The following is a 19,544-nucleotide window of genomic DNA, read 5'->3' as shown; positions in this document are numbered from 1 at the left end:
GAGGAAGCAACTTGGGGAAGTGACAGCTCTGCTTTCTGGCAGGAAGGGAAGGGAGCAGCCATGCTCTGTGCAGCCTGAATTGAAGTGGACAGGACTGCAATTACTCCCTGCAAGACTGAGGTAACAACTGCAGATCTGTGCCATGTCACTTTTCCCTGCTGTGTCCCATATCAGTTTCACAAGTGTCACATGCTGAGTCAGTCAGATGCTGGGAGAGGCATGATTCATGCCCTTCATTCATGATCTTCACTACTGGATCTGCTCTGCACTCTGCAGTCCAGTTTAAGTAGTTCTGATTTAACACTCAATTACAGTAAAAGCAAGTTTGTTTCTGACATGTAAATTATTTTAATACATGTTGAAACCTATAGAAATTATGGTAAGGTGTTGTGTGAAATCAAGTTCATGCATCATACTTTTTTTAATGTATTGCATATTAGACTGGAAGCTGATGTGAAGATCAGATTCCCAGTAACCACCACCTCCAGACTGACCTAAAACTGAAGAACTTGGTCATCTTTCTGATATACATTAAGTGTGTGTATATATATATATATCCTGCTAGCCAGTTAGCTTAGGAGCTCTTTCTGTATGAAACACATGTTGGTATTTGATTACTTGCTATAATAGTATCCATCTGTGAGAAGGGCTGCAGTGCTAATACACACACGAAAGCAGTAATCTCATTCCCAATACCAAGAACTGTTTTATCTGCTTCATCTTTAATATTTCCCTGCTGAGAACAGGTTGTGCATATGGCTCTGAGACTCCTTTTTTTGCAGCCCTTCCACTGTGAACACCTCCCCTTTCCACACCTCCCCTTCCTCATCTGAGCTGATCCTTTACACAGCACAGCGTTAGTTTTTCTGCCGTGTTCATCATCTGGCCCAAACCCAAACCTCCTCATGGGCCGGATATTAAATCATAAACAGTTCAGGACTAGTTCTGGTAATGAAAGTTGAATATCAAATGCAACAAGACAGGAAAAAAAAGAAAGTCAGCGTTGCTTAAATGAGGACATGTCTCACTTGAAGAGTGACAACATGGGTGTCAGGGCTGGAAGCACTCTCCCCTGGTGACAGTTACCAAGCCTACCTTGTCACAGGTAATGTACAACTGAGAACAATCGAATTAAGCACATGCATACACAGCTGTGTTTCATGTGCTCCTTGTTTACCACCTTGGGAAGAGCCCCCAACTCATCCCCGACTGGCTCAGCCCCCTCTCAGCATGCAATCTCAGCCTGAGAGCTCCCAGCAGCAGCAGACACAGAAAGCTCCACAGCCACACTTCAGCCCTTCACCTGCGCATTTTGCTCTGTAGACAGCAAACAGCAAGACTGATTCCAACTACTGCTGGATTAAAGATCTCTTTTTAAGTACCCGAGATGCTTGCTGGTGATGACTGGACTGGCTGTAATTCTCGTCTCAAATGGAAAACTGAAATCTTTCAGAAGTACTTTGATACTTCCCATTCACTTGTTGGTAGGGCAGAGATCATCAAGATGTGTTAAAACGAAGCCAGACAAAAAGCAGCACTTAAAATCAATGAACTAGCCCACAATACACATATTTGATCCTGAAAACATCCCGGACCTACAGTGCTGTTTCTGGTGAACACTTCAAATCCATTTCTGAACTCAACGTTCTTCAGCTTGTACAGGAAATACCACCACGGTCTTACCAAGAGCCCAACAGGGAGAATAAACTCAAAATAAGTGAGAAGGCTGAAATATGCTGATAGCACCAGTTTAGAGCAATCATTGCAGCATCACTGCCAAAGAACCAGCATTCATAGGAAGATCTTTAAGAAATTAGAAGCCACGCACCCCAAAACAGGAGCATGCATAACCCTGAGCTGCTTAGGAAATTCCTGGCAACCACCACCTATAAACAAAGATACATCTGTGAACAAATGCTTAAGGAGCACTCTTTGCAAAGCCTTAAATATCGCTTCTATCCCAGAATACTGGCATTTACAAGCCATTTTGCCAGCAACCAGTTGTAATTTTAGTACAGTGTTTGTTTCCAAGCACTCAAAAGCACCTACTCTTGTGTAACGGACTAGAAATAGTCACTGCCAGCTTCACCCCGTCTGCAGAAATCACTCTGCTTTTTTCCTCCCTGAAGCTGGAAAAACGAAGCATGGGTTTAACAGAAAGAAAAAGAATATCCTCCCTAAATTCTTCTCCTTTCAACATATGGTTTAGTTTCAGTTTCCTCCAAGCTACAACAATATGCTTTACAGGAGACAAGATGATGAATGCTTAATTTGGGGCTCAGGAGAAACAAACAACTTTCTCTAGAAGCACATGCTTTGTCTCAAAGTGACATTTGTTACAAGCTCTGGTGTCCGTATTGTGTTACATCACTGCAGGTCAACTGTCAGGACTGACACAGCACAAGGCCGGCACAGGAAGACAGGCTGCCCTTAACCCTTCCTGCTCTGCTTCTCCTGGGCACTCCATGCAATTCACGTTCACACTGCACCTCTTCTAAATCACAACCAAGGCTGACTACGAGCTTTGAATTCACAGAGGCTGAGAAAGGGATTAATGCAGCAACCACTTAAAAACACCAGAGGAACATTTAGCACAGACTGCACATAGTCAACAGCCATCACACACCAAGATGCTGCAAAGTCTTGCTCCTGCCTGCAAAAAGACAGAGCTTGCTATTGCTCTGGGGAGGATTCTCACTACTTCAGGCTATCAGTTAGTTTACATTTTAGCACAGCCATTTACCTTTAACAAAGTATTGACCAGGGTCAGAGTTGTTTATGATTCCAGGTTGAAGTTAAGTAGCTAAATCCACATTTAGACTTGTAACAAAACACATCACCTCACTGACTTAAACCACTGACTTACAGGTGCACAACATTCCCAAAACCTTTACAAATGAGCCAAAATATTGCCACAACCTTTCCAAACCAACCCCATCACAAGCTCCAGAGGACCTAAAACAAGACAGGTTTGCTTACTAAAGACCAATGTCCCCCTAGGAGGCTATAAGACTCCCCATGAAAATCTGAACACACACACCAGCACAAACCAAACCACCCAACCCATCTGCTCCCATTAAGAACAGACCACTCCTACCTGGATCTTCTCCGCAGCCAGTCCCCTCCCAGAGCAGCTGCCATGCTACCTTTATATTCTTTCCCAATCCCTCTCAAACAGTTTAGCTCCTTTACTGCCACCAGCTGTGCTGGCCCACCCCACAGCAGAAGTTAACCCTTGCAGGACCTGCAAGACCTGTGTGTCCCACTATGACAGCAGCCTATGAGAGACAAGGCTCAGATTCCCTCATAAGTGTACCAGTAGGATTGATTGGAGATTAGAGGGTGCGAGAGGGGACAGGGGACCCCAAATGTCTTTCAAGTACAGTCATTATATTCCTAAAAGCCTTAGTATGGATTTAGTTACATTGGAATTAAATTTACATGGCTCATGTTTCTGATGGAGCCCCTTTGCTATAGCACAGTTGTAAAGACAAACACCAAGGTGCTTCTGTGCCCAGCATCAGTGGGTTCCCTGGGTACTCAGAGCTATTAATTACAACATTTACCTGGGCCTGCTTCAGGATTGGGATTGTGTTGAGGGTCTGTGTTCATCGTTCTCCATACACTGCCGTGGTCACAAGGGACCCCACCACTCTGTGTCAAGGTGACGGGGCAGTGTCAAGAGCTGCATCACCTGATTACAGTGGGATGTGATAAAGGAGGAATTTGGACTTTGTACCTTTCCGGTTTAAAGCAAATTGTTAATGCTTCCTCTGCAGGATTAAGAAAAACCAAAGAATGTTGATAAGGGATTTATTTTTCTTCAAAGCTTTTGATAACTTGTTCTCAAAAAAATAATGCAGTCTTGAAGGAATCTGCTCAGTCCTTCAGTCTCTGTCAAGGCGGGTGCAGAATTTCCTGTTTTTGTATTCTCAGAACTGCTAAACTGCTGAAGTTGCCAGTAAAGACTTGGGTGTGTTATCCAGAAGAGGCGGAGCCTACAGCAAATCCAGCTTCCTCACTGATATTCTCAGATGAGTATAAAGAAATCACAGCTATCCCATCTCTGTGCTCACAAGTGGGCTCAGCCCCCACAGTCACAACTCCTCTGTGTTCTAACCCTGTGTGCATTTCTTGCCATGCTATTCCTTCTCAGTATGAAACTGGATTTTCTTGTATGCCATCCCAAAGCCAGCTGTAAATGCTTACATAGAGAAGGGCACAAAGGGAGGCACAATGCTGTACAAGCACAAGGCAAATACACCCACCCTGGCAGCAGCTCTGTCCATCCCCTGGCTGGATCCTTCCTCACCAGTTACCTCTAAAGCACAGCATTGTCACTAAAGGGCAGAACACAGCTGCTCTCAGCTGGAGAGCTGCCCCCGCTCCATACCGTGCACAGGTGGGATGCAGGCCTGGCATGATCAACAAGTAGAAAGCACAGGTGTGAGGTACTTTCAGGAGTGTTTCTTTCTTTGCAAACCTTCTCCTTGGAAGCACAATTCAGCAAGCACTTTCAGTAGACATGCAACCCATAAGGAACCTCAGAAGTTGTATTACGCAGGAACTAGACCATCATTATGATGTGTTGGGGCATATAAGCACAGCTAAGACAAATCTAAGACAACGTGAGAACCATAAGAAGTAATGTGCCATGAAACTCAGTACCCCAGGAGCCTGTGCTCTGCATGACAGTCTCATGCTCAGATGGGCTCCCAGGCAGTGAGCAGCACAGCATGCAGGCAGTGGGGCTGGGGGCACAGGGAGGGCGAGGGGCCCAAGGGCTGCCCTGGGGCTGGGCCTGCAGAGCCACAGGGGCTGCTCAGAGCCTCCAGCCCTGTTGTCATGCACAGGACAGGCTTGGAAAGGGTGGTTTGTTGTTGTTGTTGCTGTATTTTAAGAGAGGCTGTAGGTGATTGCTAACACCAAACAAGTACTAGCTGCTTAAGTGCAATTATTTATTTTGTGTGTACTGGTAATTAGCAGCTGGTTATGCATACAATTAATGGGTGGACTGTTTAAGACCGGATATTACCTTGTTCTATGCAGGCTGTGTGTTGTACAAGTCAGTGCAGGGCAGCTTAGCTGGGAATTATCTGTGGAACCCACCTTGAAGTATAATGAATTTAGACATCTGGATGGGTTCCAGAGAAGAGCAATTGAGCTCTGATATACTTTCAAAGGAGATCATTTGCTTTCAGGTTATGAAAACCCACAGCACACAGGCTGCTGCAATGGTGCTCATCACCACGGGCTTAGGTAGAGCGTGGCCCAGCCCCAGCCCAGCCCTGCACAGCATGCAGGAGGGCAGACCAGGGGGTAAATTCCTGTACACTGGAGAGGAGCGCTTTGCACATGGAAAGCAGCACTTAAAATCTATACCCTGGGTTATTTATTCCTGAGGTTGCATTTTGTCCTTAAAATTCTTCTGCACGTGCATATCTGAAGTAGTCTGATCCGCTCCAGTTCCCCTCAAAAGATCTTATGTACAAAACCAGAGCTGTCTGCTGACAGCGCAGCCTAAATGCAGTGCCTTGGTTTGGCTGCTCCTCTCCTTTGTTTTGGATCTCAGTCCTTCCCAAAGCTTTGATTTCCCAACGACTCGTTAAGCTTTACCGGGCCTGAACACAACAGCTGTACTTTCATGTTTCTTACACAGCACATGGAATGCGGAAGCTCGACTTTGCTGAGATGCATCTCCTAAGACTTTTCTTCCTCTTGGGGCTTTGTGTGCTCTGACTCGCTCCCTCAGAGCTGGCATTTTCCTGTTGTCAGAGAGGAATCAAACAAAACGGGGGATTTCTCTGTGGGAAGCAGTGCCAACAGAACCCTTATTCCATCTGCAATAACAGCTCCGTGGCATCGGGGCACCCGCAGCCAAACTTGCTGTTTTTCTTGTTTCTCTGCCAAGAGGATTTCCTGATTCCTGAAGTTCACCCCACTGCCAAGGGATGGGGCCGGAGCACATCTCACCAGCCCTCATTGCCTCAGGAGGGCAGAATGGCAATCAGTGCAGTTCTGCTCCTGAAGCACAGACCAGCGAAGAGTTATCTTATACAGAAGGCCTGATCTGTCCATAATATAACAATCTATGCAATCTGTAATGCAGTAATAATAATGTATGGGGCCTATCATACAATTAATTAGCCCCCCCCTTTTTTTTTCTTCTTTAAAGATAGATTAAGTGCTTTTCTAATGCAGAGGCAATTACGTGGGGCATGAGGTCACTGTTACAGCATGATGGTTTATGCGCCTTTTCTGATGGCATTCGCTGTGCTGACATCTAACTCTTTCATACACACATGTAACCATGATGGTTGTCACACCACAACATTGCATTCACTGATTTAATTAAGACTGCATGCTCCTGCAGCATAGACAAAGCCTAAAACCATTTGATTTTGTTGCAGTGTTGGATATAACAATCCCAGTTCTTCCCTCTTGATGCCATAAATGGAGACCCACAGGAAATCCCACGTCCCATGCGGCAGTAGAAGTACACTGTTATGAATCAGGTTTGAAATCTGTAAGCAGCTGCTGTTGAGTGATATCACTGTATGCTAAAAGCCCATGGAGCCTGGGAGCAGAACAGAAGGTGCTACTACAACTAAAAGGCCTTCTGGCTCTGCTTTCTGCACACAGAAACGTTGGCAGGTTTTGGTGATCTGCATCAAGCCCACAGGCCTGCAGAGGCCAGTGCAGAAATACTGTCCATCTCCAGAGATTCCTATGAAGAAAAATGGCTCTCTTACCTCGTTCTTCTTTGGCTTGTTTCTACTTAGAGATGTAGCTCCGCAGATCTTACAGAATCCACACTCGGTTGCCTGTAGTAATCCTTCCTCAAATAATGCCAGCTATTTACTTCACAGGCAGGACTGCAAATGTGTTGATTTATACCTAAACGTCACATCAATCATCCGAGAACAGGGATGTAAATAATGAATTTTGTCTCAAGATTAAAGCAGCTTTTAATTTTTTTTGAAAGGATCAGTATTCCTTTATTTAATCAGAAGGAGCTAATAACAGAGCACTGCACCTTTCAGACACAAACGTGCCTTAAAACATCAGGCTTATGGTTCCTTGTTTGAGTGAGCCCAGGGCTGAATAAAGCACCGACACCTCTGTTTTCTGTAAAATTTATTAACCACAGTTATTACAGGAGCCTCATGAAGCAGGGAGCTGCCTGGGCAGCTTTGATTTTATTAGGATTAATTACAAGTACGAATATAAACAAATATCGGAAGCGGCTAAGTATTTCTTCCTATCATCTGCCAAACATTAGGAGCAGGATTGGAGGTACAGCCTGGCGTTAGGGCAGCGTGGGGACGCGGCTGCCCCCGTGTGTTCCCATTAGAACCTCAAACAGCTTTAAATTTGTTATCCTGCCTCACCAAGACAGGAGAGAAGTTGCCTCAATCACGGAAAGCCTTTGCGTTTTAGCTTTTTAATTTACATTAATAACCAAGACGAAGCGTAACTTTAGAACTGCGGATTCTATTGGGCTGCAGGCTAATTTCAGCGCTATATAAAACCACAATGGGTGACTGGGTTGTTTTTACAATTAAGTATAACATTTATCAGAGGAGATTTTCTTTTCCTGGCTAATTTAGAGCTCTCTAAAGCTGAGATTTGTTGCTCACACCTTGCTGCACGAACTGCATTCCTTTGTCACGTGCACTTTTTCTGCTATTTATTTAATTCACTGCCACTTTCTTACCTTACGTGCCCTACCTTCCACAGACCAAAAATGACCTTTCTTTATATATGCTACTACACATTCTTATGATCTTTACAGCTTCTTTCTAACATCTAAAGAACATACCCTGCAAATGATACACCTTACATGATACACCAGCGTTTGCTTGAGCCTCAGGCATTCCATGACAGCCATGTAAAGGAAAATAATGAGTCATCTCTAGTGCAGGTGAGCTCACAGGGAGCTGCCCATCCTCCTGCAGCCAAGTGCCTTCGTTACTTGGATTTCCCAGCAGGTAGGATAGACACTGGATCTGTTTGCACTTCAGCATCAGACATCCTTTTGGAACCCTGTGGAATAAGAAAGAGAAATGTATGAATTTTGTTTTGCTATTTCAGAACGGTTAGTTCAGGGATTACATGGTAGAGCTTTGCTAGTAGACATCATCCACTCATTCTCATTGCTGCCCTTTGCTTTTCCTAATTTACCCCTCACTTAGTTTGTGTAAGTATATGAACACAACCTGACAGTCCCAGGACAATATTGCCTGCGAGCTTGCTTAAATTATTATTATAATGTATTTTTTATATAGTTTTCCCAATCAGCATAAAAAGTGGTTGTGCTTAAGGAGTGGACTAACCTACCAGAGACGTGTCCTGCTTACTTTCGGTATTACAGTTTTGGCCAATTCTCACTAAAATATCTCTGACCTAAATGGTTCATTGAAGCTGTGCTGGGCGCCCCTCAAACATGATTAATAACGCATTATAGCCAGCCTTGGTCTGCTCTAAGTTAAAGGAGCATTAAATACTTTCATGCATGACAGATATTTGACAATGTTAGAGCGATAAAACTTTTCTTTGCGACACATATAATTCCAGGTCTGGAACCAGTTCAAGACACTAATCCAGTTTAGGATGAGGAAGTGCACAGATCTAGCTTTGCCAACTAAATTTTTGGCCAGTAATTAATAGAAACTTGGCTCTAGTTTAAGCTATCTTGACCTGATTTTACTTGCTTTGAAGCCACTGAAACTTGAGAACACAGAAGCAAAATGGATCCACAGACACTAAGAGATGGCTGTTAACAGTGCGTATGGATGCCAAACCTGTTTGTAGCCCCATGCCTAACTCATTGCAGGCTGAGCAGAAGAACACAGTGACAATGCTAAGTGGGGCTTTGTGCTTTCCCTACAATATGAACTGTGCAGAATCGTATATGAGAATGTCCTTTCACACAGCACGCTTCACACTGGAACCTGCCACATCACTTTGAGACACCATGGGACTATTCTGTGTCAAATGGGGAGAGAAAGACCTCAACTTCCTCATTCCTTTCAGAGAAGTAAGATCAGTGTTTTTTTTTTAGAGGGATTAGACTTCACTGCACTGATATCCCTTCAACCTTTCACCTTTGAATATCTAAGTATAAAGAACAGACAGCAATCATAACGGACTAAAAACATCCCCTGCCTGAGCAGAACTGCAGTCCTGTGCTGGGGTGGCTGGGTGAAACACCATTGCTTGTAGAGGGTTTGTTTCTAGTTCTGGCATCATTTGGAAGATGCTAGAACAGAATGATTATTATTTTGTCATTGACATGCAGCAACAAATAAAAGACACTTTAAAAAAGTCTCAGGCTTCAATGTCTGTCATACAAAGCTGAATGTCATTTGTTGGATGAATATGATTAAATAAAATTAATTAAATAAAAACTTGCTCAAGTTAGATTTCCTCCCCTATAAGACTCACTTTGAGTCTGTCAGCTGCAGCTATTCTGTCCAAAACATGGAGGTACTGAAACATTTCTATGCTCTACAAAACAAGATGATGATATTTGCTGTCCTTCCTGTAAATGATGCAGATGGGGTGGAGGAAGGAGTAGGGGAGGTAAAGCTCATTTCAGATAATCCCCGTTTTGACTCATTTAGCACATTTGCAGAAGTGTCTCACGTTATTTGCCAACACAAGTCTCCCTGCTGCACCCATTTTCAAGGTGATTGCTGAGTAAAGCAGGAAGCTGTGAGGGAGAGGGCTGATGATTCTTGTTAAACTGGAATTTCCAAGCACCACACAAAATAAAGAACCTTGTTCCTGCCCTTTTAACGGCCAAATTCCAGCTCTGCCATCAGATTCTTAAGCACAGGTATTAGTGCCCATGTCTTGCTCTCAATTACACCGGATAGCTCTTTTCAGTGCAGTGAAAGTTGTCTGCATTTGGGACAGCTTGCCTGGAGCACACTTTGGGCAGAACACCTCAAAGGGCGCACCCAGGAATGTCACAGTGGTGGAGGATTTTTTGTTCAGAAGTTCATGTCAGACCTGAATAGGTCTTTTCCCATGTGCTGAGCACTCCCAGCTTCTGATAACCTCAGTATGAGTTATTCCAGCTCAAAAAACAATGTAATTATTTGTTCTTTTATTATCAGATCTCACTTTTCTAACTCTCACTGAATGCCTTTGTATTTCACATAGCTTAGAAATACGTCTGTTCAGCCATAAGAGCAGACATCAGACCTTAAGGTCTGTGCCAAAATCATGCAGCCAAGCCATAATATTGTTTGCCTGCATAACTGGCTTCATTTGTATTAAAAATTTCTGTGTTTCTCAGCCCAAGTGGGAGCAGATGTTTGAGCTGAAGCATCTCCATCAGCTGCATTCCTGGGCTATGACATCCTCTCACTCTGTGCCCTTTCCCAGAGGAATCAATGCATTGAGGAGAAAGTGGTGCTAAAATAGCTGCGATGGAAATAGCTTGCCAGAGTTCAGGAGGAGCTCCATGGCCATGGGTTATGCAAGCGAGGCCTCCTGGATCTCTTTCTTAGTGTGCTGGATCCTTTGGTGTGGGCCATCCCAGCAGTGCTGGAGAAAATGTACTCATTTCCTGGGGGATATTTTCCATACACAGAACTTTTTCCACCCTCAAAAACACAAAGAACTAACCAAACGGGCTATATAGTTATTAAAACAAAAACAAACAAAATACACACAAAAAAGCAAACACCTTAGAAAGTGTTATCTCTTGTTAATGGCAGAGGGAAGTTAGAGAAGCGTTACCCTCTATAACTATAAGAGGAGACGGACTGGCTCCATAGCCAAGCTGTGCAGCTTACTGCTCGAGCAAGCAGAAATATCACTGCACACTTCTACTTCCTCTATGTTTGTTTTGCATACTTTTTTCCCCTTGAATGGTCCTTTTACCTGTACACAACCTCCTCGCTTCATCAAAAAGCTTTTCTTTTCCCCGTATCACAGCTACCTTTCCTGCGACTCTGAATCTTTCATGACCCTGTACTTAAAAGCGCGAGCTTACAGTTCCTGCTATCTCTCTTTCTGGAATAAGTCTAAATTTGTATCTACTGTTAAACTCTATGCAATATTTTGGATACAGCGTCTATGAATGTCACTAAACAAAGCAAAGCTGGCAACACAAAACCCTTCCTCACACATGCAGGAAAAGTCACAACAAAGGAGAGCTGGCAGTACCTCATTTCAACAAGTCTCCAGACTAGGAATAAACCACAAACCTCAGCATGTCCATATAACAAATAATAGGGGTGGTTAACATTTGGCCCATTTCCAGATAACCTCATGTCAGAGAAACAGACCTTCAGAGTCATCTAAGGGGTGTGAGTGACGGAACTCCCGGATTCATTGCTGGAAGGAAGTTGTCAGTATACTTTTCAGGACACAACACCCACATGTGTGCTCCTGAGTGGGGATCAGGCATTGTGCACCAGGCAGATCTCAGACACAACGGGGGGAATGCAGAAAACAGAAGTGGCTGCACTATCCTACAGCCAGTCAATACTGCCAAATGACATTTTCCTTGGTTCTTAATCCCCCGACCAATATTTAACTATTTTGGTAATGCAAATAGCCTTCCTCAGGATAGAGAGTAATTCAGTGAAACGTGTGCAAATTAAACACTTCTTACGATGTGGAAAAACATCTGCCTCAGAATGAGTCACGCTGGTCTGCGGGGCAGCCTGACTGCAAAACTCCTAATGGGGCTCATTTGCAGATCCATGCTACCATTTCACTCCGTATTGCTTGACCTTTCTTTCAGACCTGGAGGGTTTCTTGGCTGTTCTTCTCTTTAGTGACACGCTTAGAGGCAGAGCAGTGAGGAAGGGATAAAAGCTGATCGTCTCTCAAGAGGAACCAGATTCACTAGGAATCATGGCAGGTAATGTTCAATCAGATTCTTTGCACCACTCGAGCTTTGTGATGAAGCTCAAGTTTCCCAAAGGATGCTAACAGTGATCCCGTAACTCCAGACTCACTGTGGCAATTGAGGAAAGACGCAAAATGCTTCCTTCCAAATGATCTATCAAAAGTAATGGAAATCTGCACTCTTGCAGAGAGGCTCCAGAGGCAGTTCCAGGTCTAACCTGCACCCTGAATGCAAGCAGGAGAAAAGAAATCCATGCATTTAGTGCTCTGAGGAAGCATTTTTGTTGCATGAGTAATAGCAAACCTTACAGAAACTCAGATTTTTAGTGTCCTGAATTCTTTCACATCTACATTTAAGGTTTCAGTGAAGGGGGGCAGATCAATTTTACTGTACATTTTGACGAAAGGAGAGAAAAAAATAGCATGTGTAATTTTTCATTTGCTAGTCTGTGGTTGATTACTAATTCTTGGAGCTTATCTCGTGACATCTGCGCTTGTTTCCAACCAGCAAGAGGAATGCCTTGACTTTCTCCTGGAGTTCGGTCCACTGCTCCTTGCAGGGATGCACCATCTGCTCCAGAGCAGCAGCTGAGCTACCACTGTGAAGGAAGCATGCCTTGGCAAACCGACACCACCCTCACTTTTCCTTCATGTATACACTATAATTTGTAGGTGGTTCAGCACCTGCTACAGGAGCAGTTGAGTCATCCCCATGGCCAAGGCATGAACCTGTGAAGCAGGGGTGTGGGAGCAATTATGGCTGTCCCACTGTGCACTGTACCTGAAAATCACTACCCTGAAGCCCAAGTTTTCTTGCCCTTAACCAACACATTGCATTTTAGCATCTAGTCCTGCAAGCTGCTTACAAAATGACGCTCCTGACATGGACGTACTGTGCATCAGAGCACAAATCTCACAGGGTTAACAGCTTGCAGGCTGGGAGTTAAAATTAGTTAAGAAATAAATAACTTAAAAAGACAGGATCAACATAACGTACAAGGCCTTTAAAAAAGCCTCCAAACGACTGCCTCTTCTCCATCCTCTTGAAGGAGGTGGGTTCCTTGGCAGCGTCCCCTCCGCTCTGGATGGAGTCGGTCTCAGCTGCGTGCTGCTCCCTGCAGTCTGGCTGCTCTCGGATTTCCTGCTTGCTGCCCTTCTGCTTGCTCAGCTCCGCTGGCGGCTTCTTGTCTTTGGAACTCTCCTTGCTTTTTTGGCCCACTGGTTCACTTTCAGCTGTGGCAACTGGCCTCTCTGTGGAGTTTAATGTCTAAAGCAGTTTCAAACAACGGTTATTTTTAGTGGGAAAAGTAAACATTTTGGAAAGCGATCCGTAAGTATGTTTAAACATGAAAGTCCACCTGGCAAGGAGAAATCCTGCTATCCAACAGGTGTCCATTTCAAGAGTGACTCCTGCAGCCTTGACTCAGGGAGCTGACTGAGCTGAGCCAAGATGGCAGGATCAGGCCATCACTACCCAGCCTTACCAACAGGTACGTCAGTGCTCCAGCTGCATTAGGAGTCAGGGATCACACACACAGATGCACACAGCATCTCCACAAAACTGCAACGTTGCATCAGAAACTAAAATTCAGGCATGGCTATGAAAGACCACATTGAAAATGACACCCACAAGTGCAAAAGAAGAGGAGGTAACAATCCAAAGACAACAATGTCAGCGCACTTAATTATAGCGAAGGCAAAGATTCTGAAACTCAGAAAATTATGGGATGTGCTTGAAGCTGACAGGAAAACAGGTGGATCTGGCAAACAAGTAGTAGGAGAATGAAATTCTCTTTTCACTTGATTCCCCTTTCTTCCCAACCTTATCTTAAAACAAACACCACCACTGACCATGTGTGACAGAAACTATACTGCTGTATTTAATGCACTCAGCCTTGACCATTTAGCTTAAATCTTCAACAAATTGTGCTTGGATTTAACTATTCCCCTTCCCAAAGGGCAAACACGTCTGGGTATGTTTGCTTAGATCTGGATTTGTCTGCTTTTAGACTTAAAAGAAAAGAGAGAATCATGAAGTTATCATTCACTCTACTTCCTCAGGACATGGAAAGCCAGCACAAGAAAGCTGGAGATGCAGCTCTGTGAGCCACAGCCCCATAGGCCATGGGTGGGCACCATCTGAGTTGCAGCAGTTGATAAAAGCAAATTCAAGCAGCTCAGAATTCAGGGTAACAGTGAGGTGAGCTGCACAGACACCACCTGCGCCTCCATCACCTCACTTGAGGAGAGAGTCCAGCTCAGGTGTACAGCAAGGACCCAAGTGATGCACGAAGCTCTCCCGGCACAAGGACAAGCAAGGCTCCATAAACTCTAATTTAATACTGTCTTTCATTCTGACTCATTTTAACTATCAAATAGGAACACGCAGTTTCTGGCTCCATCACCTGGTCTTACAAGAGCCTTCTTATTCTTATGTACCTTCACTTGTTCCTGAAATGTTTCACTTCAGTGCAATTGCAGATGTGCACATTCAGTTCAAAAATAACCACAGCACACAGAACACACCTGTGAGATGGATATATCGGAGTTCAAAGGTGGCAGAAGAACTTCCAGCCTTTGTCAACACTCCATGAAGTCTGTGGGTTTACTCTGTGTAAAATTAGAGCTGAGTCTTCCTCACCACACATCTAATTGTGTTGATGCCTGAGAGCTGCAGTATTGCAGCCCAATGCAAATTGGGTGCAACAGGGCTATTTCTGTGAGCAGGTCTGGGCCTTTGATGTCTGCCCCCCAAAAAAACCACTAAAAAAATATTCACAGTATATTTTCCAGGGAAAACAAGAAAAAAATATTCTATCAGATAATCTCTTTGAGGTGTTTCATATTAACCTTGAAAGGCAGGAAATTGGCATATTTTATATTGACGGTAGCAGCTCAGGAAATACAAAGTGAAACCTATGAATAATGAAACATGCTAATGTTTCTTATTCCACAGGCTGATCTGCACCTGACAGATTGCTTTTACTCTCTCAGCTTTAACAGTGCCACTGAAAAAGAGATTAACAGGACAGTGGTTTCCCCATGGCGCTGCAGGAGGCCTTAATCCAAGGCTGCTTTTTAAATGAGAAAGAAATGCCCCATAAATTTCAGCAGACATTGGGTGAGCGCTGCAGTGCATTTTGGTAGGGCACAGAACAGCAGTGAGGAAAAGAGAAGAATCACAGCATCCCAGAAGCACTTTGGCAACATTGCAGGAGATTATTTGGCAGAAATTCTAATAAAGGGGAAAGTCAGCAGCAGCAGCAGCAGCTCCTCCTTGTGCACAAGGCTGCCTTAATTCCTAGCAGCACGAATAAGAAAGGCAGCGGAACAAAGAAGTTGTTCAAAACAATCTGAACTGGATGCTAATTGAAGTAATGGAATACTAAAGAACAGATCTAGGACTGTAGCTTTTAGCTACTGGGGGTGATTATGCAGGATGTCCCGACCTGAAGCTGTGCCTCTTGGAAAAGATAACAGTATTTGCATTCCTAATTAAAATATGGGTTTGCTTTTTTTTTTTAGGCATTTTTAAAGCTATAAAGCATATAATCTAAAGTTCACATTTCAACTTCCAGTTTTAATGACACAAACACAATAAAAGAATAAAGCAGATAAGAAAAATATCTGCTGGTAAATTGCAGTGGGCAGTTTTCATTCTCTCCTTTTTCCCTGTTCTATGGGACCTCCCAGCTAAATGATCCTTTCCTCTGCAATATAAATCAGCAAAGTCAAAATCATCCTGGCTGTCTACATTTAGCTTTGCTGGCTAAACCAAGGTATGTGCACAACATAACTAGCAGCAAAGAAATGAATTTGTAACTATTGTAATTAAAGACAACAAAAATCCCATGATTCCTAACCTGGCAGTGGCCTTTAAACACTTGTTTAATGGTATAATATATAGAGAGGTAAAGAAACAGGGGAATGAGGCAATACAAGATAGTTGGTGAGCACGTAGCACTGTTGTGTCAGTGACTGTTCCATTGGAGAAGCTAAAGCTGGATGGCAGTAGGTGAAAGCGACCCTCCACCAACAGAGAACACCTGCAGGCACTTACTTGGTGGTCAGGGCTGGGTACAATCTCCTCTGCTGGGGGGGTCGGCCCTCCACTGCCCCTGCCTGACTGAAACAACACAGCGTTACCGCGCTTCTGACCGGGCTCTGCTCTGCAGCGGTCAGTAACATGAAAACATCGACACGGAATTGTGCAAGGTTTGGTTTAAGGACATTTTCCACTTCCAGAATCCCTACCAATGGTTTTAGATAGCCACGGTTCAGAGGTAGATTTTTGCTGGTTCTTTTCTGTGTTGCGATTGCCTTTTGCAAGGCAATTCTCCCATGAAGCAGTAAGAAATTCCAGTGAGGTCTCAGTGGACCAGAGATCATGGCCAGTAAACAGGGCAGTGCTATCAACCCTGCCCTGTGGTGTTCTAGGAAAGAGATTCTGCTTGCTTTCCAGAGACAAACCTGTCTTACAACATGCAGCGCTCCTGCCTTTCTATTGAACCATCACACTAAGAGCATACTCCGTGAATAATTAAAACCCACTCAGCTGTACAGATACATTTCTATACATATATGTATCTTCCATCAGAATTCACTTTCCCACTTTTTGCCTGTCAGTTTAAGTCCTCTCTCCATACGCAGCTGCCTAACAGCCCCTCTGGGTGCCCACCTTCCCATCCCAATGCAGCACAGTGGGCTGCCAGGCTGCACATGCAGCTCACTCACAGTGACCTTAAAGCAAGTGAATTATTCATGATGCAGAAAAACACTGCTTGACGAAAACAGCTGAAGAAGTCGACATTACAGTGTTCTTGATCATTAACTTTTAGTTACAATTAGTAACATAAGGAAACTGTATGTACACACTAAATTAAGAAGCGTTAGAGGGTGGTATTCCCTGCAGTACCACATAAGCCACAGAGCTTAGCAGCAAAGCATAAAGTAAACTCCAGAATTTCAACGTGCCCAAATTTAAACATCATTTTTCATTGCATACAATCAGTGAAAACAATGAAAGGATGTGACTTTTGTTCTAAAGATAGAACCGGACGATTTGTGGTTTTATGCAGCTTGTGAATTTGTTACTTGAAACACATTATCTGCTTGATCCTGTGCATGCTGTTATTGCAAGGACTTGTTTCAGACTCTGATTTTCCTATGAAGCCACAGAAAAACCAACATGTAGCAGCAGCAGCATGAGAGAAAGCTGAACTGCTCCACAGCAATTAATTAATTGCCACAGACCACAGGGGAAATCTTCCTCCCAGAGAGTGCCCCTGCTCAGCCCATTGTACATTTATGGCCATAAATCTTTACCTGTGGTAGAAATGGGGGAAAGGAAGCACTGTGATCTGCCTTCACGCTGCAGGATAGAAACTCAGTCCAGTGTGCGTGCAGTGCCCAGTGCTTGTTACTTACTCTGCCTAAGAGCACCTTTTTTAGCCCAGAAATGGGTTGTTTTATTTACAGGCCACACTCAGGGCATCTTCAAACCACCTGTTTTGCTCAGCATCTTCCTGGCTAAGGACAAGGGCTTTCACTCCCAGTTTACAGTTAGCAATCCTGCTCATTTGGATCAAAGAATGTTATTCTGTGCTCTATTATCTCCACAAAAGAGATATTTTGAAGAGATTTCTCTTACTTAAACTTGCATTCCTGTGCATAAACACGAAGAATACAGGAATTTTAAAGGCTCAAATCATCTGATGTTGTCTAGATCCAAAGGGACTCTTGGACTGCTCACCTCTACTCATTGCTTCTGCAGGGCATATGGGGGAATGGCTCACATGTCACCATTGCTACTGAAACACCTGGAGTGTGTTAGGTATATCCCCTCCTGCATGTGGTAAGACAGCTATTTGATTTGATTAACGAGAAACAAGTGACTTCCAATTAGCAGCCCTGGATTTTGTATTTGTGTAGACACGGCCCATTTAGATAACAGAAAAGGGGGGTTTTATATCAGAAAATACTACTTAGTGGGACAATTCACTGTTAGACGGCACAAAGCTGCATGGCAGCTACATGGCAGTTATCCAGCAATCCAAGAGTTATTCAAAGGAAACTGCTCGGGACACACATCAAAGGGCAAAAAATATATTCAGTACTCAGGGCCTGGTTGGAAATTGATGGCCAAAAGTAGAGCAGATGAATACGAAGTGCTTCAAAAAGCCACAAAACCACTTGTCTGAAGGTCTGTCTACATTCTACTTCTGTCTGTCGAGGCCAAACTGGGGATTAACCCTCTGCTCTTTTAACAGCTGTTTTTTTCCATGGTGACTAAGATGGGTGTGGAGTGCAGCTTCATTTTCAAACAGTGCTTTATATTTTTTTGGTAGGGTTATATGGCTTGAAGTCACAGTTGTCTCAGACTTCAGTGTTGGATACATTTTCCTTATTCCTAACAGACGAATCCTTAGTGTCCTTCACAACCAAAGCCCTGTTGGGTCTACAGTGCCTTGCCTGATCCTACAAATCATGGTTTAGACACTCCAGTCCACCAGACTGACTGTATAGCAAAGTAACACAAGCAGAAATAAAGGCACCTACCATGGGTTGGGCTGCAGCTATCAAAGCCCATAAAGCCAAACATTGCAAAATTCAGGGGGTGGGGAGAGATTCGGAGTGTTGCTTTTTCATCCTAGTGCCTGACTCATTCATTTTAATATTTGACAATGTGACTGTTCATAGCTGCGATTGTTTGGAAAACTTGGGCCATCACATGGCATCATAAGAAGGAAAAATAAAGTCGTTTTTTGATGCATAAGCTACTCTGGCGGCCACACCGTGTAGGTGCTTGAAAATAAAGCTGGCCGGCTGGCAGCACGGGGACGTTCCACGCTGCGCCGCCAGGGGGCGCTGCAGCACGAGCCTGAGCTCAGCGCTCGCTCACGTCGGCAGGGGGCTCCCGGGGCTCCGGCACCCAGCGCTCTGCTTACCAGCTTAAAAAACTTCCTCAGGTTTGCTTTGGGGGTTTTGCTTTCTTCTCTTCTAGGTTTCACTTCCAGCACTTCTGGGCTCCTCTCATCTTTGTCGGGAGTCACAGCTTCTAAAGACGCATCTGCTTTCTCATTGTGAGCAACCTCCGCTTCTTCCAATGCGTTCTAAGGGTTGTTTTGAGCAGACATTGAGAATGCAGGGAAAAAATAAATACAGGCTAATGAGTGAATAATCAGTAATTGTGGATTTAGCAAAACAAACCGGTTACAAAGTAAGCAGTGGTGGTACCTGTTCCTAAACACAGTAATTTGTCTTCAGCTGCAGTTGAAATAGAAAATGTAAATGAAATTACTTCCAGGAGGATGCAACGTGAGCAGGTGACACTTGCTACAAACAGTAAAAACGAGCAATGCCATGCCCAGCTGATTCTTCTGCCTTCAGTAAATGCCCTGGTAAGTAACATTCTCCCATGCCAAGAACCACTAATTAATTCCCATCTTACTGTAATTGTATGAAGAAGTGTCTTCCTTTCTGCCACCAAGAAGCTATTATGCTAATAACCAGGTGATCTGAACTGAATCCAGCACTTGGCCATTTTGTAGTCTTTTGCATAAAGGCACACAAAGCTATAAGCACAGCATAAGTTACACTTCGGCCTTCTATACCAAATCAAACAAAAGCAGTTACTCTCATCATTGCCATTTTAAACACAGGTTTCTGGTTAA

General features: G+C 43.9%; 1 protein-coding gene across 5 annotated transcripts in view; it reads right to left on the bottom strand.

Moving 5' to 3' along the window:
- Positions 1 to 7,124: 7,124 nt before the first annotated feature.
- BCAS1 (brain enriched myelin associated protein 1) overlaps positions 7,125 to 19,544 on the bottom strand; it is a 33,793-nt gene continuing 21,373 nt past the window's right edge. For 2 of the 5 annotated variants that reach the window (XM_072350015.1, XM_072350017.1), the window contains 4 exons: positions 18,819 to 18,983; positions 15,932 to 15,997; positions 12,869 to 13,138; positions 7,125 to 8,046 (listed from right to left, as the gene is read on the bottom strand). In XM_072350015.1, the coding sequence (XP_072206116.1) occupies positions 7,972 to 8,046; positions 12,869 to 13,138; positions 15,932 to 15,997; positions 18,819 to 18,983 (576 nt within the window). In that variant the 3' untranslated portion in view covers positions 7,125 to 7,971. The remainder of the gene's footprint in view (positions 8,047 to 12,868; positions 13,139 to 15,931; positions 15,998 to 18,818; positions 18,984 to 19,544) is intronic. The other 3 variants (XM_072350016.1, XM_072350019.1, XM_072350020.1) reach the window with 2 other exon arrangements.

Source organism: Excalfactoria chinensis, chromosome 15 (assembly GCF_039878825.1).
Source record: "Excalfactoria chinensis isolate bCotChi1 chromosome 15, bCotChi1.hap2, whole genome shotgun sequence".
Lineage (NCBI taxonomy): Eukaryota > Metazoa > Chordata > Aves > Galliformes > Phasianidae > Excalfactoria > Excalfactoria chinensis.
Note: the sequence above shows the minus strand (reverse complement) of the source record. Positions and strands in the feature narration are given on the sequence as shown.